Source organism: Neospora caninum, chromosome IX (assembly GCF_000208865.1).
Source record: "Neospora caninum Liverpool complete genome, chromosome IX".
NCBI classification, from domain to species: Eukaryota; Apicomplexa; class Conoidasida; order Eucoccidiorida; family Sarcocystidae; genus Neospora; species Neospora caninum.
The window spans coordinates 4,565,118-4,589,670 of record NC_018390.1 but is presented as its reverse complement, the minus strand read 5'-3'; the positions used below and the strand labels follow the sequence as shown (position 1 = coordinate 4,589,670).

Sequence of the window (24,553 nt, the reverse complement as noted above, 5' to 3'; positions counted from 1 at the left end):
AACGCGTCAGACTTGGAGATGCCCGGTTGCAGAGGATTTCTGATTCTTAACTGGAACACGACTACGCGACGCCACCGTCGAGCCGTGCACGGGGACTCGGTGCTCCAGCGTCAGTTGCTCGTCCTTCGGTTATCCTGTGACAAGTAGAAGGCCACGTGTTTCTGTGTCAGAAAAATAGAACAGAATTCTGTCGATCAGACCTCCCCTCCTTGGCGAAAACCCTGGGAGAAAAACCCAGTAACTCTCCGGTTGATGACCCTCCGTGCTGTTAAGGAGTCTCCTTCACCAATATCGAAGATTATAAGGGAGTCCTCGGTGCACGTCGATGACGTCTAGGCATGCATTTGGATGTAAACCTACACACTGGCGAGTGCTTTGCTCCAACAGAGTTGCATTACGACTACCGACACACTCTACAACTCTGCAGAACAGAAGTTGCTATTCGAAGCAGACGGTCTAACTGCAAGAATAGATATGCAGATATATACATATATAGCGTTCTACAGCGTTTTCGGCTCGGGAATTCCTGCCCGAGAGGCCCGCAGCGTTGCAGTTCTGTTCCCCAGAACATTCCGTGTGTCGACACCGTTTGTGCGCGATTGGCCGCATCCTTAGTGGCAAACATTCCAAGCATTCCGGGCAAAAACATAACATGTTCCCTCGCTCGCGTCTCGGCAAAACTGCACGCGCCTGGGCAAAATGACAGGCGCCTCGGCAGAACTACACACGCCTCCGCACAGCTCTTGACACAATCAGCGTAACGCCGGCTGCAGTTCCCAGACCGACGAGCCCAAGACCGAGAGCCATCGCCAGCGAAGACGGTTTCCAGAGCTCGCAAGTGCCCGCCCACCACTCGGACACTGCATGCAGAGAGTTCGCCAGCGCCTTTCGGATTTGCGAAATGCTTCTCTTCTGTTCCATCTCAAGATTCAGATGGCGCTCAACTCGCAAGCGCGCCTGGGGATACAGCACGGTCGCGAACTCGCCAAAGGTGTCGGGATCGACGTACGTCGTCGACCTGGGGCCGGCTGCCACAGCGTTTTCCTGTGTTTCGCGTCGCGCCGCCTTTCGGATGTCTTGGACAGCTTTCTCCACATCGACGACTTCAGAGCGCGTTTTCTGGCAACCGTCTCGCAAGGTCTTCACCAGATCTCGCACGCAGGCCGCAGCGGCTTCGCCAGCACCGCACCGGTTCCGTCTTTCTTGCTCGCCATCCTGCGCCGTGCCATGGTTGCCCCGCTCCGTCCGCGTTTTCTTTCCCTGTTTCGCGTCCCCGCGCTCAGCGGAAGCGGCGCCGGCCGCGGGAGATTCTCTTCGTCGATTCGCGTCTTTTGCCTGCCGGCCTGCGTCCTTAGGCCGCTGGCGCTCTTCGGGCTCCGGCAGAGGAACAACCAAGAGCTCGCTTGCAGAGAGGAGAGGAACCTGCAGCACAGTGATCGTGGGAGGCAGGGGCATACCGAGAAGGGAAAAGTCGCCCTCCGGCGGCGGCGCCAAGTCCTTCACCATGTACGTCTCTCTCAGTTCATACCCGTTCTTGCGGTAGTACTCGCGAGTTCCCACACCTGCAATGACGGCCATCCGGAAGAAACCTGAGGGAGGGAAGCACGCACACGCCGGCGTTTTTCTCGGAAAACCCTAAGAGAAACTCCCCGCTCCGACCCCTGAGACCCGCGCGATCGCATGCGTTTGCGAGAAAACCGCCACACAGTGTTTACACAGTTCACCACTCTGGACGAACCGATCTACTCGCCCCCGGTTGCCCTTGTCGCCTGTATGCATCCACAACGACGTGGTTTCGCGCGACGTAACTCGCGGCCTCGTGCCGAAAAACCGTGCATGCACCGTCTGACGCGCTTCCAAACGACGAAGCCTGGAAAGCGAGAGAAACGCCGCAGACACTCTTCCTCGACTGTGTCTTCCTCCTTTCGACATAGGCTGACTGACTGCAGTTTGCCTCAGACTGCCTCTCTCCCCGTTCCACCACTCAATCCGGGGTTTCCGGCGCCTACGCGAGAGCGGCGTGTCCCCGTCGGAATCTCACAGTGGAGAAAAGCAGAGTCTCCCCCCGCTGAAGAAAGGAGACGCAGGAAAAGTTCGCAGTCTCTCACCTCGACTCATCGCGAGGATTTCTGCCGCCTGCATGAGGCGGCGTCCCAAGCCCGCGTGCTGCGGTCGACAGTCGTCCTTGATCTTGTCTTCGCCGTGGGCCACGAGAGAGCCTGAGCCGGGAAGAGACGAAAGCAGCCGGCAACATTTTCCACCGCGAGGACACAGCGGAGGCAGAGAGTTCTTGCGCTCACCACAGATGCACAGTCGTCCCTCCTTCAGATAAGGAAGCACAAGCACCAGCCGGCCTCCCTGACACAGTGCACACAGTCGGCGAGAGACACGCGTGAACAACGGTGTTTCTTTCCAGTTTTGACACGAGAAGAAAGACGCTCATCCCCTGCTTCTCCCTTTGTAGACACAAACACACACAGACACAGACACACACAGACACAGACACACGCAGACACACACACACACGCAGACACACACACGCCCGTCTGTGCTCAGCCGCGGCGTGCGCAATTAGACGTGCACACGTTTGTGCACATGCGTGTGCAATTGTTTGTGCGTTTCTCGATGACTCCCTCCAGACAAACGAATCTTGTTTCTTGACCGAGAGGTGTCTTTTCTACGGTTTCTTGGACATCGGATGCCGGCGTCGCATGGAAACCCGTTCGTTGGTTTTGGCGAACACGGGGCGCGCATGCACCGCCCTTGCTTTCTCTTCTCACCGTAGACGTGGAGCTCGCGCAGAAGCGCCGCGCCGTCCAGGCAGGCGAACGGCACATCTTTCTTGTTTCGCGGTTGATCCTCCCAGCGGAGACGAAGACGGAGAAATCCGAAAATGATCGCTTCGTCCTCTGTCTCGAAACTCAAAAACAATTCCTGGCCGCCATTGCTCGGATATTCACGAACCTTCAACACGGCCTTCTCGCTGAACAGAGAAACGCAAAGACGGCGCCACTGCGAGATGCGTGTGTGAGCCAGCGCCCATACAGGCCAGAGCACCACAGGGTCTGTACACAGCACGATATGGAGTAGGCACACGTCGACCTGCATAAACTAAGGTACGTCTGTGCACATGCCTGCTTTTGAACAGACGTAATAAGCATATCTAGATAAACATCTACATACACTTGCATGTGAAAGCAGGAGCCTGACTTTTTCGAGGAGCGACAAGGTGCACATGCATGCAAAACTATCCAGTCGGGAGTCCGCGCACCGGTCGTCACGTAAAAATGGGGAGGGAAACGGCGGCTGATTGAGACGAGAACTAGCGCCGCCGCTCTGCACATGAGGAGACGATGCCGAGATGATGATAAGCAGCGACGAGGGCGAGACAGGAGGGGAGAGTATACATGAGAGAAAGGGAGAAACCCGAGAACGAAGATCGCAGAGCCAGGCAAACAGCTGACAGGAAAGGACGACCCGCAGCGCGTGAGACATGAGACCAGCGCCCGATGTTTGCCTCTGTGGCTTTCCCCAGCTGCGGTTTACCCCGACGGCTTACTGAACATCAATCGGCATATCCTTCACTTCGCGGCAACGAATGCACTTGCAAGTCAAGCCCCGCTTCTCCAGCTCCAGCGTAAGCAATTGCCTGTTTGCAAGAGAGAGCACAGCAGCGAAGAGCCTTCGGGAAGTGGAGCCGCGCACGCCTCCAAATGCAACGCAAACCTGCCTCGTTTAAAAGGCGACATGGTGAGGCGCAGAGGTGTGAGCTGGCTTCCCTTCTCGTACGGTGTAGCTGCAACATGCACGGGACATGCCCGACGGGGTTGCGTGCACATCAACGGACCCGAGAAAGGCTGCATGGCCCCCCACTGCCTTGTCTTTCTGTTGCCACTGGGCCTTACCTGAGATTCGTGATGTTGTTTCCAGCAATAATCGACTGGTTGGGAATGTCGCGAACAACGCGGTTCAGACGAATCCACGGGTGGACTGCCGCCTTCACGCGAAGCAGCAGGTCCACCAGTTCGCGGCCTCCGTCCTTCTCCGCGTACGGAACGAAGCTTCCTTCGCTGTACCATCGCTGACCAGATCCAGCGCAGGAAAGCGAGAAGACACAGAGATGCAAATGCAGCCGAGGACGCGAACAAAACGACACACAGAGGGAGAAGAGGCAGTGTGCCTCCTGGGCATGTATAGGCGGCTCGCGACCTACGCCGGGAAACGCGAAAAAGGCCTTTCTCGATACACACGCGCGTGCTAACAAAGGATGTCGCGAACCGAATGCATGCCTGCACGCATGCGTCCGCACCTCGACGCACCCTGCACGAAGAAGACGAGCGTTCACGGGAGACTCTTTTTTCGCGTTCTGCCCACCTCGATCTCTGAGAAAGGCGTGACTTCACAGGGATACAACTTCCACTGGTCAGCCTGGAGGTCCGAGGAGCCGAGCAGGTAGAAGAACATGCGCAGATCTCGCTCCGCAGTGCTGCTTGGGAGGTCGGGCATGATGTGGATGTCGACTTTGTAGCCCGAGTCTTTGAGGAGGCGAATGGCCTTGACGGCGTCGTGGCGTTCACAGCCTCGATTGATGTATTGCAAGACTTCGTTCTCCACGTGCTGGAGGCCGAGCTGAACGCGAGTACACCCGAACCGCCGCAGCTTGCGGATTTCGAAACGGTTAATGAAGTCGGGACGCGTCTCCTAATCAGGCGCAAGGAACACACAACGGGGAAGACAACGGGGCGATTTTCGGGAAGTGGAAGGGAAAGGAGGGAAACAGACAGGCAGGGAGAAGCACGGAGAAACGACGAAGGGAGAAAATAAGGGAGGAGAGAGGAACGCGCGCATGCAGAGCATTTAGGAAGCAGCGCACCGGATCGGAGAGAAGCCGACGAGACGAGACAGACACCAGCCACAGGGACGGGGCGGAAAGCGTCGACGGACCGCAGGCAGCACGAGAAGAAGGGAAGACATGCACAAGATAGAGACTGACATCCAACGGGTCAGACACAAGGCGATGCCCAAATGTCAGGGACACGCAGCCAGCGGGAAGAAAACGGTGAGAATCAAATGGGAGAGAGTCTCAAGAAGACCGCGCAGAAAGGAATTACCGCGGGGTTCCAAACGCGTGAAAACGGGAGAGACCAAGGGCGCAGATGAGCGAGAAAACGCCGTAAGTGGAAAATTGCAGGGAGGCTGAAAAACGCGAGGCGAGAGAAGCTACGAGCATGGAGAAAGGTATAACGGAAAGCGACAGGGTATCGGCAAGGCAGCTCCACTTTAAAGAGCAAAGCTTACGAGGGTTAACCCAATGATGCGGCACTCTGCAGTCTCATTCGCGGTCTGTTCTTCTTCGAGAGGAAGCCTGAAAACCGGATGCGCAAAGCATCTCTCCTTTCATCTGTTTTCCGCGTTTCGCGCGCGCCCTTTCCTCCATACGTTTCCTCTTCCTCTTCTCTTTTCCTCTCGTCTGCGACCCCACTGGGCTGCTTAAGACAGCTAAAAGTGTTGGATTTCAATATCCTGCTCGTATTAGGTTAATCTTTATACCTATGCATCCCTCTCCCCTCCCTGCGTCCCCATACACTCAACACCACGGCTGGCTCTCCCCTCTTCGCCTGCGCATGCGTTCGCTCCCGAGTCAGCCGCTTGCCTCTTTTTCTGCTTGCGTTCGCTCGATGCGACAATTTTCGCCCTCCTCCCTGCGGTCGCCGTTCCCGTTACCTTCCCTTCGCGGCTCTGTGCGCGCAGACTCACTTGGGCCGGAAAGGCAGCGGCGAGTTGAACACGTTTGCTGCGTAGAACAGATCTCGAATAAACTCCTCCTGGTAGTCACTCGGGTAGCTGCGGCAAAAGAAACGGAGTTCGCAAAAGACGCATCTGAGCTCGCCTTCTCTCAAAGCGCGCTTTCTTTGCGCCGCCCAACACCGAGACGTCCTCTGACCCCTCCCTCTCCGGCAGAAACCTCTCGACACAGCGAAGATAATCTAATGTGTAACTCCGTTTATGGAAATCAAAAGAGCACAGGACATCTGCGCATGCTCTAACAGATGCTTCGGGAAGCGGGGCTGTCGGGGACTCCCACACGAACGGCCCAAACCCACGGAGAGACAAAAGTCCCTCCCCCAACTCACAAAGCACGAATGCAACGCGCCTGGAAGTTGCTAGCACTTGGTGCAGGAGTAAATGGAAGGCCATCCACAACAGTGTGAGCGTCTTTACCGAGAAACAGTCCTCGGGCTTTGGCAGAGCCTAAGAGAACTAAAACAGATTGCGGAAATCGAAAGAAGCAGGTGGGACATGCAGAACATCCGGACTTCCCTGCTACTTCTCTGACGAAAGGTTTAACGCCAGCGCATGCACTCGCTTCTGCAGAAGATCGACACGCGCCCTACATCTTGAAAAATCCAACCGCTATCGACAAAGCACCCAAGCCACGCATGCTATTACACGCCCTCTCGTCTCCACCCCTGCACTCCTATTCCTACTCACACACACACACTGTATATATATATATATATATGTATATATATATATATATATATGTTTTGGGGATGTGCGTTGAGACGTCTCTCCGCTCCGCTTTTTTCATGGCGAGGAATCTCCGGGAGTTTGAGTCGTCTCTGCGTTCAGCGCAGCGCCCTGGGGCTGCTTGGCTTACCCGCTCCAGGTGCCGCCCAAGACGAGGACTTCGATTTTGTCGACGGTATGGCCGTTACCCTGGAGCGTGGACGCGCGGTCGTGGAACTGCCTGACTGCATCCCAGTCGTTTTGGTTCGCGCGCAGAACCGCCGGCTCGGTGCTGAGGTACGACCGAGGCTGACCCGGTTCGTTCGGGCAGTAGTGGCAGTTGTGGGGACACGAGAACTTCCCCGGAGACGTCAACACTGTGATCACCAGCACCCCGCTGTTAGTGCGGATCGCTTTGCGCCGCATCAGCGTCTCGAGAACGCGGTTTCTCTTGACGGGGGCCGCAGAGGAAACGGCGGAGGAATCACGGGATTCCGAGGAAACCGACGCAGACGCATCCGAGACGACGGGAGTGCCGCCCGCAACCCGCGGCGCCTTGGCGTCTGACCACGACGCGTTTTTCTCGGGCGATGCAGAGAGCGTCTCGCAGCCGCTCGGTGTCCCCGTTTCGCTCGCATCCGAGACTTTCGGCGCGCTCTCCGCCTGCACGCCTTCTTCGGCCCGCGTCAGCGCCTCGTAGGCGGCGATGATCTGAGCCTTCGAGGGCGCTCTCCGGAAGAACTTGCGGAGCTCTGCGCAGCACTGGTTGAACTCGGCAGTTGTCTTTGGGTTCTTTTCCAGCAGTCGGCGCGTGAACTCCGCGATCACCGCCGGCTCGACGCTGTTTCGCGAGTCAGGATCGAACTCGCCCCACTCCTGCATGCTCCGCTGGAACGAGAGGAGGTGACGCGCTCGGTGTTCGTTCTCGAAATCTTCGCGACGGACTGCTGCTACTGCGCCTGCACGGCACACAAACTCGGGACGCGTCGCCGGAAAGAACGCGAGGAGGTCTGACTCTGCTCGGCCGGCGTCTGTGGACAGCCGCCCAGAAGGGGAAGGCGAGGACGCGCAGGGAGGAGACGCGCAAGCGTCGTCTCCGTCCCCGCCCGCCGGCGTGGGGATGGCGGAGACGGCGCTGGCCTCCATGGGGCGAGGCGGCGACAGGGGGGACGCTGGGAGTGGACGGGAGGAAGCGCTTTGTCCAAGAGAGAGAGGCGGAAAAACGTGTAGGAGACAGCTCGGAACGCGCACGCAGGTGGGGGCAAGAAGGGGGGGGGAGGCGAGCGCGTGGCTGCGAGAGAAAGATCGATTCGGAGAAGAAAAGTGGCGATCTAGAAGATCTGCGCACGTGTAGGAGTTGAACTGGACGAACGGTGAGGGAGAAAGCATTCACGCTTCGCACAGGACAGGTAGAGGACCGGTGGGAAACACCGGAACCCGTTTCGCCACAAAAGTTCTTCGCCTTCCGTCCGCAACCTGCGATAAAGGCGTCAAACGCGCCTTGTCGCTGGCCGTTCTTCACGCGGAAAACTCCGGGCACGAGGCGGAAACGCAGCCCGGCGCGCCTGCGTTTGAGTCGAGGCAGTCGCTGCGCGCGAACGCGACACAGACCACGCAACGGAGTCAACTTGTCCAAGATTCTTCATGCGCTGGCTCCCTGGCACCCCTGGAACCTCACACTGTGAACTTCCCTCAGCTTGTCTGCCGCGAACGGGAAGAGACACGAGTCAGCGATGCGTCGATCTTCCGCGCAGTGCAGCCGCCCAACCACGTAGACGCCCCCTTGTCCTGCGCTCGGTGGCTCTGCAAGCTTCCCCCGCCTTTTCTGGCCTGCTATAAAGAGAGAAACGCGGTTTTCAAGACGGCGGCAAAGTGCCGAGTTGTTTTCCCGGAGAGCAGCCAGCAGCGAACGGCGCGCGCAACTCTCTGCATGCCGCATGCATTGCATGCGTCGACGGCCTGAGAGCATCTCAAATGCCTTTAAATACCTTTAATACGGCACACAGTCATGTTACATTTTTTGTGCCAATAGGCCTTCTGCTTGTTGCCTGGCGTATATGCCCAGACCGTCATGCCCGCAGCTCCGCACGCCGGAGCTATTTGTATATGGAAGTACAGCCGCAACCGTAAAAATGCACTTTCTGCGTCCACTTTGGGGGTCTGCCTATTGCTAAAAAATGGCTATCTGCAGTGGCGAGGGAGAGAGAGCGACGCGGAACACTTTGCTCACCCGCTTGGCGGTGATAACTGGGGGAAAACACATGAGAGTTTCCGCGCGGCACTCTGGGTCTCCGACACACTCGGGGAACCTCTCAGCTGTCGTTCCTTCGCTCAGGTGACTGAAACCATCGTCGAAAAAGCTTGGAAAACCATCAACAGGCTGGCCACGTTGTGGTTCTGCGGAGCCGCATCGAAGGCCACGCATGGGGAACATCCTCAAATGGTTGCAAGAGAAGCGAGTTCAGCTGCCAGTGAAACATGTTTTTTTTCTTACCTATGCATACACTTGGATTTAACGTTATGCGAAGAAGGATTCCAGATGACCGTGATTATCTTTGTTATATTAATGCATGGTGTTCAATTGGTTCCGTTTCCACAATACTTTTATCATCTTAACTATGCTCTGCCAGTCCACATGTTTTGCAGAACTGTAGAGCGGGATTCCTAGAAAACATTCCACTGTTTTTTTAGCGAAGCGATTGTCGCGTTTTCCTTTGCTTGCCAATTTCCCTTGGTTGAAAAGTTTTCGAGCTAGACCTGTCGCAGTTTTTTTGTTGACCCCCAATTCTCTCCTTCGGCCTCTTACTCGAGGCGGCAGAACCCTCCTCGTTTTTGTCGAGGGGCGGGGTACCAGTACGCGTTTACAAAAAGTGTTTAGATGAAAAAAGGGAGCGCCTGCGCCTTTGGATCGCCCTGCTAAGAAGTAGCAGTGGAAAATCGGCCGATCTCGCAGGGACAGCCGCATGGCACACTCGGATGCACACACCAGTCGATTTTCAGATGTGACGAGAACTGCGCCCTTGAGCAGGCAAGTGATGTGTCTGATATTTCCGTTCCCAAAAGGGAAATCCGCAGTTCTTAGCTGAAAAAAACGGCTCTACTATCGGAAAAAGACAGTCGCCGACTTTTCCAACCTTTTGGAGAGCAGTGCGGCGGGGCCCCGCCAGGGTTTTGTCCATCGACAAGTTCCCGTCCCAGCTTCTCTACACACGTTTTTCTTCCAGTTTGAGGCGCGATGCGGAATCCGACACAAGAAGAAGGTTCACGCGCATTCCCCGCTGTATGAATTTGAACGGGCGCTGTAGCAACGGTTCCGTGTCCACAGGGCGGCTGCGGATCAACGGAAATCTCGTCCTTGATCCGAACCAAAGAGCATCACAAGACACACTTCCCGCGAGGCTGTGCCTGTGATTTCCTCATGCGTGCACCGGAGTGAAGTCTTCTAACGACACGCCGAGATCCTCTCTTCCGTGAATTCTGAGGGTGCGGCAACCGGCCTGGAGCGGCGGCGGCTTCAAAACCGTGCTCGCCCCTCCTATTCAGAACCTTGTCACCGGGTTTAAAGTGGAAATACGTGGTTTTTGACTCCAGCGGAACGGCAGCTCGCCGCTTCACTCGCTAGGCTGCTTCCCGTTCTACCCGACTCCACGCGGGCAGAACGGGGAGCCTCCTGTCGTATCGAACGGGAAAGGTGCTCGAAATCAGACTCGGGAAAAGCTAGAACAAAGCTAGAAAAATGTCCACGTTCTAAGTCCATCCAACTTCGGCGTCTACCGGCCCTCTCTGCGTTGCCTTGAGAGCAACCGTGTTGGACGACCTACCGTTTGTTTGGTGGGTCAAAACAGGCGTCACTGTGAACCGCGCGCGCGCCGTGGCCACTTTCTCCGTGTCTAGATTCCATTCCTCTCCACAGTGGTCTCAACGGAGTCATTTCACAACGCATACTGCGGGGAGAAAGACTGGAAACGGACTGAACTCGTGGCCGCGGGCGCGATAACGCGAGCCGCAAGGGCTGATCCCGCAATGCGCCGCTGTGCCGAGGCCAAAAAGTAGGCTTATCCAGTCGCTCTCTCAGGACGTCTCTTTCAGCACTTCTTCACCGCTTTCCGGACAGAGAACTTGCTGGACGGATGCTTTGGAGGGTCTCCAAAAAACATCTCGCTGAACAAAGAGATCCCACATTTTCGAACCGAATGCTGCCCCGAAAGTCGTCCTCGGGAGCGAGAGTCCGCATGCGCATGCGTGCAGGAGATGGCGGCTGATGTGCTTGCACGCGCTGTTTTTTCGACAGCTGGAGACTCGGTATCATTCCCAGATCTCCTAGCGTGCCTTTCCAACAAGGAGGCGTTTTCTCTGCTCGCTTCTCTTTCCCGGCCGCTGTCGCGCTTTTCGCCCACAGCGCTGCCAGGCGGAGGTGCGCGTCTGACGTGACCGTCATCGTCCGTATAGCAGCTTACGCTATTCACGGACTTTCCCACCGTGTCGTCAGTGAGTATTCAGTGCGTCGAGCGTCAATGCGAAGTTCTTACTTCTTCGCGCGTCTTACCCTTTGGAGTCTTCCGCCCAGACGCGCGGAAGACTCCGTTCTTGCGCATTTTCGTCTCCGTTTGGTGGCAAATGTCCCGCGAAGCGCCTCCAGGGAGAAACAAAACGCGCTCTCACGCACACGGTCGCTGGGACTTCCTCCGTGTTTTCCCTGGACCTTTCAAGAAAGGAAGTGCTGTCTTGCACGCACACAAACCCCTGACAGCGCCGTCTCCTCCGCTTCGGCCGCGTGTGCCTGCCAAGCCCCGCGCCTCTGGTGAATTCCCCCTTTTCCGTCGCCCCCGCTGGCGACTGCACACGGTTTATGGACTTCTCGCGAACAGGTTCACTGAGCTAGGACCGCCTAGATTGTGCGGACTGCCAGAGTCTCTATCATGTAGGGTCTCTAGACTTTGGAGTGAACCCGCGGTGGAAAAACCGATGCAGGGTGCGGGTGTAGTTGCAGCGAGAGACTCTGCACGGTTGGAGGCACGTAATGAAAACAATGACCCCTGACAAACAAGCTAAGGCCTAGCGGCTTTCACTTCTATTTCTCTTGTGAAGAGGCCCTCGATGCACCCCATGCCTTTTCCTTTTCCTCTTGTCAACGCAAACCGAATATCCGAGGAAGCGACGGGGAGATCCCCAGAGCTCAAAAACAGGGTTGACGGACGCGATCACCGATGTCTTTTCTCTGTACTTGTCTCGTGTTGTAGAGGCGACGAAAGATCGTTTGTCCCCGGTTCCTAGGTAGCGCGAAAAGGTTCAGTTTCCTTGCGCTCGTCCGCAGGAACGAACAGCCCCAGGTATCTGTAGCCGCGTGGTTGCTTCCCTCTGTCTTTTCCCACATTTTCGTTCGCCGTTTCCTCTCTCTTTCTGCTTCAACACGTCTGCTACGTGGCGGCTCTCACTGCGATGTGCATGTCCCTCTTTCCTCTCCAGTGCAGAGACCCTGTCCGTTTCGCTTCCTTCTCGAAACTCTCTTTGCGAAAACTTGTCGAATCGAGGACGGACTGTCCACGAGTCAAGCGGCACACTGCCTGCGCTGCGCTGGCCCCGCCGCGCGCGCGTCTTCCTCTTCTGGAGGCGATGGCCTCTGCTTCGCGCGTCGTTCTCTTCTCCCGTCTTTAACGCCCACCACCACCTCTTTTTGCTACTCACACACTTCTCGCGTATGCCTGCGTTCCCCCTCGTCTCCGGGCCGTCTTCCCTTCCCCTCCGTTCTTTCCGCTCCTCAGAGGTTCCACAAGATGAGGGACGGTCCCCTGGGGGAGCGGCTGTTGTCGCCGTCGGGAGCTCGCCCTCCGCCGCTTTCTTGCCCCGACTCGTTGGGTGTACATACACCCCCTCAGCCGGCGTCTCTCGACGAGTTTGGTGACCCGTACGCGACTTTCTCGCGTCGGGAGTTCTTTGGCACATCCGCTGCTCGCCAGCGGGTGCTGGAGCAGCGCAAACGAAGAGCGAAGAAATTCTACGGTAGCCGAACTATTGGAGAAGTCGGAAGTTTTGTGTATCTTGTCAACCAGATCTTCGGCGCGAGTCTAGTCGCCGTGCCCTACGTCTTCAAGGCCAGCGGCTTTGTTCCCTGCTTCCTCAGCAACGCGTTCACGTGCGTGGTTGCGGCGTTTGCGGCGCTCATGCTTCTCCGCGCCATGACGATGATCAAAGGAAACTACGCATTCCAGCAGCGAATCGAGTACGCTGCGTGCGTCGCCTACTTCCTCGGTAAGACAGAGCGTGACCTTGAGGCCATCGTAGCGGCGAGAAGACGGGAAGCAAAACGCGGAACGCCCCGCAGAGGAACGCAGAGCAGGCACGCGTGCCTAGACGCGAGACCAGAGAGTGCGAGAGCGCGGGAACAGCGAGGCGTGCGAAAGAGAGAGAACCGAGACGAAATAAACAGCGAACAAGAGAACAGCCCAAGAAAGACGGAAAAGACGGAGATGGAGAAGATAAAAAGAGAGGGTATCGGGCTCTAGAGAGCGAGGGATCTCCAAGACAAGAGCGGGGACAGATGCTCTATCTGCTTTTGTTTGAGGTGCCTGGAAACCAACGAGTGAAGACAAGGTTTCTGCGCACGGTTTGGCCGGTCGCGACCGCCGACGGAAGCTCTGCCTTCTCTTCTCGTGCGCTGCTCCCGAGAGCAAAAACCTAAAGTGCGCACGACTTGCTAGCATGCGCGAGGCGTGTTCTCGACTGTCGAGTTTTTTCCAGGCAAGAAACGCGCCGGCCTAGTGCAGATCTCCTTCTACTTCGCCATGCAGGCCATGAACGTTGCCAGCATCGTCGTCGTGAGTCAGGCTATTGACCAGCTCCTAATTCTGTTTGGCGGATACACAGCAGGTAAAGCCTCCCCACATATATATATGTATATATATGTATATATGTGTATATATATGTATGTATGTGTATGTATGTGTATATATGTATATATATCTATAGATGAATATATATATATATATATATATATACATATATATATATATATATACATATATATATATATATATATATATACATATATACGTATATATATGTATAGATGTGTGTGTATACATATATATACATATATATACATATATACGTATATATATGTATAGATGTGTATATATATATATATATATATGTATAGATGTGTATATATGTATATATATGTATAGATGCGTATATCTATGTATATGTATATTTATGTATATATATATATATATATATATATATTGATGAGGGCATGGAAGAAGCATCAGCTGGTTCCTGGATCGTCTGTTTTGAGCCTTTGTCTATTCGTGTCAGTGTGTACATGCGTGTCGGGCCTCCGTGGGGGCGCGGTTTGGATCCTCTTATGTGTCTCTTCGGCGTTCGCTGCTGCTCCCTTTTTTTCCCTCGTTTTTGCTTCCCTTTTGTGTGGCCTTGTCGTCACTGCGTCACGGGTTGCATGCGCGTCGCGCTTGCCGCATGCATGTCTTTCCTTCCCACATTTCGCAGGCCTGCAAGTGCTCGAAACGCCTTGCTTTCGGCTGTACGACGCAACGGATTATGCGCAGTATTCTGGAGTGTATCTGTCGACGGACTCCCTGGCGTCGGGAGCAGATTCGGCTGGGGCTGTTCCCGCCCCTCTCTGTTTCTCTATCACGCTCGGCTACTTCATCTGCGCATGCATCTGCATCCCTCTGTCGACGTGTTCGATGGAAGAAAACATGGCCGTTCAGTACATCTCCTTCGCCTTTCTGCTCTGCTCGATCCTCGTCATGTCTTTGTCAGCGGGTCTGAAGCTTTTCGCGTCTCCCGAGTCTTCCCTTCAGCTTCTCCCCTCCCCTCTTTCTTCGTTATCGCCAGCGCCGCCTCCCCTGCTCGATCCGGCTCCTGACGCGCCGTCCTCTTCCCCCTCGCCTTTCTTTTCTGTTTCCCCGTCACCGTTCTCTGTGCTCGAGGTTTCCTCTCCTGTGCTCTCTTCCCTCGTGAACGTCGACTCCCTAGGCTCATCTCTGCGAACCGAGTCAGAAATCCCTCACGAAAATATCCGGGGAAACGGCGACGCTGACCCTTTCCAGGGATCTGTCAACCTCTCCGCCGAAACCCCAGACCTACACCTTTCTTCTCTCTCTTCTCCCTCGTCTTCTCCCTCGTCTTCTCCCTCGTCTTCTCCCTCGTCTTCTCCCTCGTCTTCTCCGTCCCGTTCTGCCTCCCCTTCTGCGTCTTCCTCTTCTACCTCTCACGTTGGCGAGGGATCTCGAGAGGAGGAAGGCGGTGTCGGCGACGGCCATGTGCCTCCTGAGAAGCGGCGATTCAACACACGTAAATGGGAAGCGCCGCCTCGGGATCCTGTTGCCTCTCGTGGGAAGAAGAGAAGAAAAAGAGAAGCCGCAAGTGCGGAAAGCAACGGCGACGAGGAAGGGGAGGACAGTGAGGGCGATGCAAGACCCAGGAGACAAAGCAGGTCTTCCGCCTCACCCTCTCCGTTTGTGGAACCGTCGAATTTTGCACCGAGCGATGCTGCATCGCATCTTTCAACAACACCGAAACGCGCTTCTCTTCTCCCTTCTTCCTCTCGGTCTTCACCTTCCTCTCCCTCTTCGTCTGATGGTTCCTTCTTGACCTCTGAGGGAGGGGAGACAGAGGAGGCGACAGGTGTCTCCTGGTTCTCTTCGCTGTGGGCACGTGCCTTTGCTTCCAAGAAGAGAAACCCGGAGACGGCGCACAGCGAGGGAATCGGAGACATGGGGCAGAGCGAACAAGATGGGCGGACGGAAGAGACAGGACGTCGAAAGCCATTCGAAACGCCTTCGCCCTTTGGCGAAAGAAGATATGGACAACTCTTCTCCACCTTCATTGCGGGGTACTCGTATGTCACTGTGGTCCCATGCTGGGCGAATGAAATGACTGCCGAAGTTCGAGTGAGTTCTCCTTCCGAAACACGACCCGATCGTCTCTTTTGGACAAATGCATCCTTTCCGGAGAGAAAGGTTAACCTCCACATACGCCTGTTTTCCTCCACCTCCCCACTTACCTGTGTACCGCTTACTCTTCGTTATTCATTCATATATATATATATATATATATGTACGTGTGGACACGTGACTGCCTATGTCTCTCTCTATATATATGTATATATGTAAATATGTGTGTTACATGAGGGGAGAAAGATGCGCAGTCGGTCCCAGTCTAGAGTTGTGGCGGGAGGAGGGGCGAGCACTGTGGTTCGAGGCGGTAGTCTTTTCGGCGGGTTTCTCTCTCCTCGTTTTTTGAAGGAGCCTCGGCTGTGTGCGCGGGTGGCGAGCGCCTGTCCCTTGTCTGTCGCATCTTTCCTTTCTTCTGCCGACGCTCGCCTTCAGGTCGAAAGGGCTGTTTGGATCAGCAGCGCCTTCTGTTGCGTCATCTACTTCTTCTTCGGGATTCTCCTCGCTGCAGCGTATCCTGCTCTCAATTCCGACAACGTTCTCCAGGTGAGGGCCTATGCTCGTCGTCGGCCTTCGTCTCGCAAATGCCTGGCCTCCTCTCAAGTGACAGATTCTCGCGCGGCCGTTTTGCAACTTCTTCCTGTCCCTGCCTTCTCTCTGTCTTGTCTGTGTCTTCGTCTCTGTCTTCGTCTCACTCGCCGCACTCGCTCCGGCTGCTCTCGTTTCTCTGCGCTCGTCCTCTCCTTCGCTCGCGCGTTTATTTACATGTCTCTCCATCTATCCACACACACCCATATATATATATATATATATATATATATATGCGTCGTTGCCGTTGTCTTGTGTGTTCGGTCGAGTTTGCTCGAAATGTTCTTCTCGTCTTTCCACGACGCTTCTCTTTGCATCTTTGGGCTGCAGGAGATGCTGCGCGATCCCTCGACGCCCCTCGCTGCACGCTTTGCGGTGTACGCATTTGACCTTTTCACAATCATCCCAGGTATACTGCCTTTCTCGCATGTTCTCGCTCGGCCTCTCTTTTTCGCTACCCCTTTCTTTCCCTCGCCATCTGCCCCGCGGCTCGTGTCTTCTTTGGAGTCGCCCTCTTCCCCTCTCTTTTCAGAAAGACGCTGTTCGTCGGTTTTCTCTTCCCCCCTCTCTGCCGGCTCTCTCACGTCTCTGTCTGCTCTCTCACCTCTGCGTGCTCTGTTGGTTTTTTTTTCATCTCGTTTCTTCTTCCTCCAGTTCTTCCCGTCGCGCACAGCTCTTGCCTGCGCGCTCTGCCTTCTCGGACCTCCACTTTCGCAGTCCTCTCTCTCCAAACTGGGGCCCGACACCCGCACCGGCTGCCGATCGCCGCTGTCTCCACTCTCTCCTTTCCGTCTCGGTTTTTTTTCTTTCTCTGCACATGCTTCGGTGTCCCTCCAAATGCGCAAATCGTCCCTCCAAATGCGCAAATCGACATCCTTTTTCTGGAGCATTCGCTCGCGCCTGTTCTCTCCTGTTCTCGCCTCTTCGCGCCTTCTCCAGGTATCTTGGTCTACTGCATCGCCACGCGGTACAACCTCGTCAACAGCGGCTTCTGCTCGAAGGGAAACGCCTTCTGGGTCGGCGTAGTCGCGCCCTTCGCTGTTTCCTGGCTGCTCATGAACGACGCTTACTTCTCCGGTCAGTGGACGTACATGCGTCCGCAGGCGATGGAATATGTGTTTCTCTCGCGGATCGTGATGTGCAGCTGCCGACCTGAGGTGCTCGTGTGTGCTCGTCATAGTTACATGTAGATTTCGATGCGCGTTCGCGCCTGCCTACCTGCTCGGCCGTGCGCCGATTCGGAAGTGACTTCTCTCTGGGGGACTCAGCCGTCACGCGCTTTCTCCGTTTTCGGAAAAAGCACACGGTTCGCTGCCAAGACAGTGCAGCGCGCCCGGCCCCGCCTCTGTCGCGGTGCAAAAAATAACCGGGTCGTCTTCCTGGCTCCGAGACGCGGCAGCTTTTTTCTGCTGTGGCGCGGCGTCGCATAAATCGCAGTGCGTGCGTGTGCCTTTCCCTTTTCTGGAAGGCGTCTGGTCTCGTTTTCATTTTCCACTGACGGCTCCCCCCTTGCGCTCCCTCGCAGGCCTCTTCACCTGGTCGTCTCTGTTCTTCTCTCTGATGTGCAACTTCATCGCTCCCATCGGCGTGTACATCCTCGCATGCAAGAAGTTGCCACCCTTGCAGCGGAACTTGCACGGGAAGAGAGGCAAAGTCCTCTTCAGCCCTCACCTCCGCAGAAACGTTCAAGTGAGCCTGCGGAGACGCCCCTCGAACGTCTCTACACTCGACGGCTGCAGCCAGTGTCCTGCGCTTGCGAGAGGGGGTCGAGAGTCCTCGCAGAAATTCAACGTACAACACGCACAGAGACTGCCAAGGAGACACAAAGACGAAAAGCAGAAAGACGAAGCAGAAGACGCCCCTACGTGATGTGACGCTTCCCAGGAACCACCCACGGCCCGCATCCCCACGTCTTCTTTATCCCTCTCCCTCTCGCTGTCCCTCTCCATCTCTGTCCCTCTCCATCTCTGTCTGCGCGTGTTGTCGGTCTGCTGGTGGGCACAGCCGCTCGCCTCGGCACTGAAACGGTGGAGCTCGCAACGCGCGGTCTTTGCACGTTTCGATGTGGAGATCTTTTCGTTTTTCGCCATCCGAACTCTGAATGGTGACGCCCGGCGGCGCGCCTTCCCTCCGCGACGCGTCCTTCCTTCCCTCTCGATTTCTCTCCAGACTTAGTTCGCGCTTTTTTTTAGCTTTTTTGCGTTTAGGGCGCGCGAGATCAGGCGACGAGTGCGGATCAACTGCGGCGCTCGTTGCTTCAGTGGCTGCGATCGACTCTGCAGGAAACGGCCCAGACTGGCGAGTTAGATCCTCAGCTTCTGCACTTGCTACTCTCGCCTTCGGCAGTCCCCCGGTTCGACTCTGCGCCCTTGGCTCTCGCCGACGAGATGCCAGTCGACAGCCGACCCTTCGACGCGGACCTCTTCGATCCTGTGTTCTCGCAGACCGGATGCGCCTGGCTCCATGAAGAAGCGGAAACTGCGGCCGTCGCGGCGGCTGCTCTCCAAATGCGCGAAGGGCTCGCCGCGCTCGACGGCTACTCTCGAAAATGTAGGCGGGGAAAACCGTCAACTTTGAAAGAGAACAGCCGTTGCAACAGAGACGAAACCAGAAAAACGAGACAGAGGGGGAGACAGGACACGAGGAGCAGACGGTGCCCGGGAGGCGTCTCTCGGTTGCATGCAGCCAGACGGAGTCGCCTGATCTGAAGACGTGCATGCGTGTGTGTGGGTGTTTATGCACGCGCCCCGGTCGCTGCGGTTTCGGTCGTTGCTGAGCGTCTCACGTGTGTATCTGTGGGGTTGCTTGACGTTATTCTCGCACCTGGCGCACGCCTTGTGTGTCGGCGCTGTGGAGAGCCTCTTCTTTCCTCCCGTGTTTTGCTCCCAGATTCGGAGTCGCGGCTCCAGTCGCTGTCGCAACCGAACAGTGCAGCGGGCGCTGGAACCAGTCGCGAGAGCAGCCACCAGGAGACTTCAGGAGCCTCCTCGGTGCTCCTCACTGGGCGCACGACGCCCGTGTCGGTCCCTGGAGACAGGGGACCTCTCGCGCCGTCGCGGCGCAGCTCTCCGCCCCGCGGAGCGCGCGGGATAACCCCCCCTGGGCCGCATGCATTCGCCAGGCGCGAAGGGATGCAGGTTCGCTCGGGGTTCCGCGAGGCGCGAGACGAAAGCCGCGAGTGCGAGGAATGGACGGCAGGACGCACCATCTCGCCCGTCGCGGACCTCGAGCAGAAACACCCCTTTCTCTCTCGCGGGCCCTCGACTCAGACGCCGGCTCAGACGCCGCCGGCGTTTGAGTCGAGGGACGAGAAGGCGTGGCGCGTGAGGCGTGGGCGTTCACCGCGCACCACCTCGCCGCTCTCTTTTCGGTCCTCGACTGACGGCAGAGTCTCCGCGGGGCAGCGCACCCTGGAGGAAGTTGATCTTCGTCTGCGGAGACACCTTGCTGCGCAGGAAGCCGCGCAGAGAGGCCTCGGTTCGGAGACGCAGCTTTCCTGGTCCTTTTCCCGGGAGCGAAGTCGCAAGCAGTCGCTCGCCAGCGAAAAGTTCCGGTCTCCGTCGCGTCGTGGAACGCGCCTCGGACTGTCTTACTCCGAGAGGCCTGAGTCGCCGCATGCATTCTCTCGAGAAGATTTCCTGGACCAGGACTGGGCCTCGGCTCCGAACCCCAAACCGGGGTTGACGGGGAGCGTGCGGCCGGCACCGGGGAACGCGTTCGCCCAGCGGGTTTTCAAGGGGACGAGCGCGACGTTTTTTCGCCTGATCAGCGAGGAGGCGAAGCGCGAGGCGCTTCCAGAAGAAGAGAACGGGCTGGTGTGCATCTCAGGCTTCCCCTCGCCCCGCCTTGCGCCCAGCGCGGTCGGGGCGCGCGGCGACCTGGAGCCGGACGTCGCCGAGTGCGTGACGCGCGACATCGACGACGACGCCGCCGCGATTCGCGCACAACTGGAGCTGCCGAAATTCCTGCTCCAGCACGCCGACGAGGTGGAGCGAAACGTCTGGTTGATGCGCTTCGCGGACGAGGACTTCGACGAGCCCAGTGGCCGCGGAAGGAGACAGTCCCTCTCCCAAGTCCGCGACCACGGGCGCGCGCACGAGGTGACGCGAGCCGCCAGTGCGGCAGCGGGAGCACGCAGCGACCGGGGACTCTCCGACGAGCTCCTTGTGAAGCCGAGACGGGACGCTGGGCTCGGAGTCCGACCGAGGAAAGCGAGTGAAGACGTTCTGTCGCTTCCGCAGGTTCGCGAAGGCATCGACGTCCCTGCGGGAGGCCTGCGCCGGAACCGGAGCCGCGCGTTCAGTCGCGGGTCTGTGGGGACTTCCGCGCCCCGTGAAGGCTCCGCGAGCAGCGTCCACGCGCGCTCGTGTTTGGCGAAGAAAACGCGGTTTCCTGACCAAGACAGCGGAGTCACAGTCGTCGAGTCACCGGCCTCCGGCCGGCCCGAGCACAACAAAGCGCCTCGGGGGCGTGACACGAAAAGAGACAGAATCAGCTTCGCAGGAGACACGGAGACTCCTGCGGTGGGTGTCTCCACGCCGAACCAGGGGCCGCGGGGGCCGGAGACGCGGCGGTGGCCAGCAGACGACTGCACAGCCGAAGGCCGGAGCGTCGCGTCTCCGCCTTTCGGTTCACCCGAAAAGCCAGAAAACCGCGACACGGAAGGCGGCCGCCGCGAGGCGGTCCCACGGTCTTCCGAGGCGGCGAATTCGCTTCCCCACGAATCGCTCGACGCAGGAGACAGACGCCGTCTGTCGCGCGAAACACCGCCCCGGGCGTCCGAGAAAAAGTCCTTGGGCGCCGCCTTGCGAGACGCCTCCCGCCCGCCGTCGCCCTCGGCCCCTCTGCGACCGCGTCTCCTCTCGGCGCGGTCGCAGTGCGAGTCAGAGTCGCCAGCCTCTGCTGTCCGGCGCGCGCAGTCGTGTCTCCTGGCTGCGCATGCGGGGACCCGGGAGGCCTTTGCAGCTTCCGCGAGCGCGTCTCCTTTCAGATCGCCCTTCGCGATGTGCCGACGGAGCGGCGACGGCGAAGAGGAACTCGTCCCCTTTCTGCGGGGCGCGAGCTGGCGAGGTCGCCCTCCGGGCCGGGCGTGCCTCGCCCCCGGCCGACGAGGCGTGCGCCTTCCGTCGAGCGCGGCGTCTCGGCTTTTGCCGCGAGAAAACTCCGTGGAGAGGTTGGGAATCGGCAAGCGTGGCCGCGACGTCCTTCTTCAGCAGCAGGAGCAGTGGATCCAGCAGCGGTTGGCTGTGCTTTCTCAGAACAGCGCGTCTTCTTTCGAGGCGTCCCCGGGGGGTTCGGCGCCGCCCGGCGGGGTGCACTTACCGTCGCTGACTTCGCCGGTTTCTCTCCAGAGCCAGTCTCTCTCGCGAAGTCTGTCGTCGCCGCCGTTCAGCGACTTCTCGGATGCCTTCCTCGCCGTCGAGGGCCTGGAAGCTCCGCTGCTGCTGAGCCAGTTGAAGGCGCGGCGAAAAGCGGCCGTGGAGGCCGAGAAGGAGGGGACGGGGCCGCCCTTCGCCTCTGCCGTCGCGGCCTTGGCGGCGCACCCGCTCCTCGCCCGGGGCTTGACGATCGGAGAGCTGCCAGGATACGGCCGGGCTGAGGCCTGCGAGCGCAGAGACGAAGATCCGGCGAACCGCCTGGGCCACGCCCTGCTGAAGCGGTCCGTGAGTGTGCACGCACCTGCGAAGCACCCGCCGTTGACTCGACCCTTTACGCGCGGCTTCAGCGCCCGGCAACTCTGCGTGAAGGCGAGGCAGACGGAACGCCCGGAGACCCGCAGAGGCCGCGACGCGGAAGACTGGGCGCTCGCGAACGACAAGGAGGAGACGGCAGGGCTGGGGGAAGGCCACGGCCCAGCCAGGAGCAAGACGCCTGGCGACGCAGGCCGGGACGCCAGCAGGGATGTCGAGCTCAGCGGCGAGGGAGGGCTGTCGTCGAGGGTCTCCTCGTGTTCGCTCTTTTCGTCGCCCAGGGAGGCGCCGCTGTCTCCGGAAGCCGACAAGCGTCGCGCGGGGGTCTCCCGCTCCTTGCTGGCACGATCTCCCAGTTTGTCTCCCGACTCGTGCTCGGCCTCGTCGTGTGTCTCCGCAGAAGACGCATTCGCGTTTCCACTCTGCGCCGGCAGTTCGTGTCCCTCCTCGGTCTTCTACTCTCCCCGGTCCTCCCTGGCAGAGGGGAGCCCGCCGGCTCTTGCTCTCGCTTCCCACCTGGTGAACCGCGTCTCGGATTCGGCCTCGTTTTCGTCCGTCGCGTCCAAGTCGGCCGACGAGGAAACCAGCGAGGTTCCACACGCGGCGATGGCCACGGCGCCGAAACTGCCCTGCCTCGAGTCCCCGTTCTCCTCGCCAGCCTCCCACCGCGACGGACGGTCTTTTGCCGCTGGGGGCGCGCTGAGAGAAGACGCTTCGCGGGCGCGCGCGCGGGGCCACCTGGAAGAGCAAGAGACCAGAGGCGAAGGCGGGGAGCGAGGCAGCGGCGCGCGAGGCAGGCCTGCAGCGGACGACCGAGAAGAGACCGAAATGGTCTCCCAGGCGCGTGGTGACTTCGCGCTGTCTCATGGGGAAGAGCCGTTTTCGGAGAGAGAAGAGACGAGCGTCAAGATTCCCTTCGCGGAAGACAAGACGCCTTCAGTGGCGTTCCACCGAGGAAATCGCCGACTCGCCACCCTCTCTTCAGGGACATCTTCCCTTCCGTCGCGCGGCGGGTCTCTACCTCGCAGTCCTTCGGGAGGACTCCCAAGCGCCGCGTCCGGGAACCAGACACCGTCTCGTCCTTTCTCGTGGGTAGCGGCATCCTCGTGTTCGGCGCCTTCAGCCTCGCCGGCGGATTCGAGGGCTTCTTGGCGCATTTACCGAGAGCTGAAAGGCCAAGACTGGAAGGCGAAGCACGCCCCGCTGCTCGCCGAGGCCGACAGAGATGAGGGAAGGGGGGAAGACAGAGGAGAGCGTCAGGCGAACCCGCAGTCGCGACACCGTGTTCACTACGCCGTTGCGTCTCGCGACGAAGATGAGACAGGAGCGGAGACGCGGCGACGTGAAGAGGAGCGCGAGAGCACGCGTCTGGGCTTTGGAGAGGAGGCGAAGGAATTCAGCGAGGCAGCGGCGCCTCCAGTTTCGCGCCCGTTCCCCCAAAGAAGAAAAGGAAAAACAGCCACACTATGTGTGACGGCTTGGGGGTCCGCTGCGGGTCGAGTCGGAGCAGCGGAGAGTGAGAGCGATGCCGCCGACAAAGAGGGGGAGGAAGGAACGCAGGGACGCGAAAAAGACGACCGCGACGAAGAAGAAGGCTTCAAAGGACGCGGAGACCTCGTTTCGTCTCTCCCTACCATTCAAGTAAAATGCCCCCCTGCTGACATGCATATTCATCCATATATATATATATATATATATATAGAGAGAGAGAGAGAGAAAGATCTGGATGAGTATGTTTGTATATACTGTATGCGTACATGCATATATATATGTCTTTTTGTAGGTTTGCGCAAGTTCGTGCGATCAGTCCGTTTGCGTCAGTCTCGTGTTGTGGTCATCTCCCCTTCATAGGCACATCATTTGCATGAGTATGACCTCACCGTGTGCATGCGCATATCCACGTACATCTAACCCTCTAAATGGATAACTAGCCATATATAGAAGTACGTCCGTGTGTCTGTACGATGCGATTCTTTTGTGAGGAAGGCATTCTCATGCCATTTTTAATCATTTCCTTGTCCTGCCACTGATATCTGTCCTGGTGCGGCTCTCTACAGGTGACGTTCGCAGACGACCAAACGGTGTCGGGATACGAAGATGCTCTTGCAGTGGACGAGGACTTTCTGACCGGCGATCTCCTGCCGATAAAGATCCACGTGTACCCCACCGCGTTTCTGCGAAACCGGCATATTGAGCTGTCGGTCCTTATTCTGACTTCGCTGCTCGTGTGCGCTTTCGCCAGTCTCTTGTACCAGCTGATCTGGGGCGAGGACAATTGAGGACGCGTCGTGCGTCTTCGGTGAATCGCTTGCTCTCCTTTCTCGTGCAGCGTGTGGAAACCACGTCCTTTCCTTCCATTCCTCCCCTGCACGCTCGCAGGTACCTCGACATGCCTGGCGAGGGTCTCCGCGGATGTTTATGCGTTGCTGCCTCGAGTTAGGTGTTGCTCTATGTGTGTTTTTTTTTTTGCGTGCCCTAAAAGTCCTAAAATGCAAATAGGTATGGTGTGTGGAGGGATGTGTCGAGGCGCCGCGCGGTCGGGCAGTTTCGTACCATTTAGCAGGTTGAATGCGAATGTTAGACCCGCTCTGTGTTTCTGTGGCTGATCCTCGCGCTCTTGTTGTAGGAACTGAACGAACGTTCCGGGTTTCGCGGGACGCGAAAAAAGTAACTTTTGCACGCGCACAAAAAGCCTACGTGGATGGGGAATGTTTAGGACTAGACACACACGTCAAGCTCCCAATGTCTCTCGGCACCCGTTCGTGACTTCAAAAGAGCCGAAAAGACGTAAGATTGAGCATTCGCGCTCCTTGCGACAGATGCCGACGAGGGGCTATGCAGAGCAAA

At 57.7% G+C, this 24,553-nt stretch overlaps 2 protein-coding genes across 2 annotated transcripts; one reads left to right on the top strand and one right to left on the bottom strand.

The window, feature by feature from the left end:
• Nucleotides 1–720: 720 nt before the first annotated feature.
• Nucleotides 721–7,656, bottom strand: NCLIV_043970 (putative elongator complex protein 3; the record flags this gene model as incomplete). The annotated part of the gene is made up of 9 exons (XM_003881316.1): nt 721–1,589; nt 2,109–2,219; nt 2,781–2,983; nt 3,560–3,649; nt 3,906–4,081; nt 4,375–4,701; nt 5,299–5,365; nt 5,758–5,844; nt 6,662–7,656. The coding sequence occupies 9 exons, from the start codon at nt 7,654–7,656 to the stop codon at nt 721–723; spliced, it is 2,925 nt and encodes a 974-aa protein (XP_003881365.1).
• A 4,628-nt stretch (nt 7,657–12,284) lies between these two features.
• On the top strand, nt 12,285–23,985 carry NCLIV_043960 (conserved hypothetical protein; the record flags this gene model as incomplete). Its single annotated transcript, XM_003881315.1, has 10 exons — nt 12,285–12,759; nt 13,249–13,377; nt 14,017–15,425; nt 15,864–15,974; nt 16,347–16,425; nt 16,956–17,093; nt 17,542–17,705; nt 18,224–18,566; nt 18,906–23,347; nt 23,764–23,985. 10 exons carry the CDS (start codon nt 12,285–12,287, stop codon nt 23,983–23,985), a joined length of 7,512 nt encoding a protein of 2,503 aa, XP_003881364.1.
• Between the last annotated feature and the right edge of the window lie 568 nt (nt 23,986–24,553).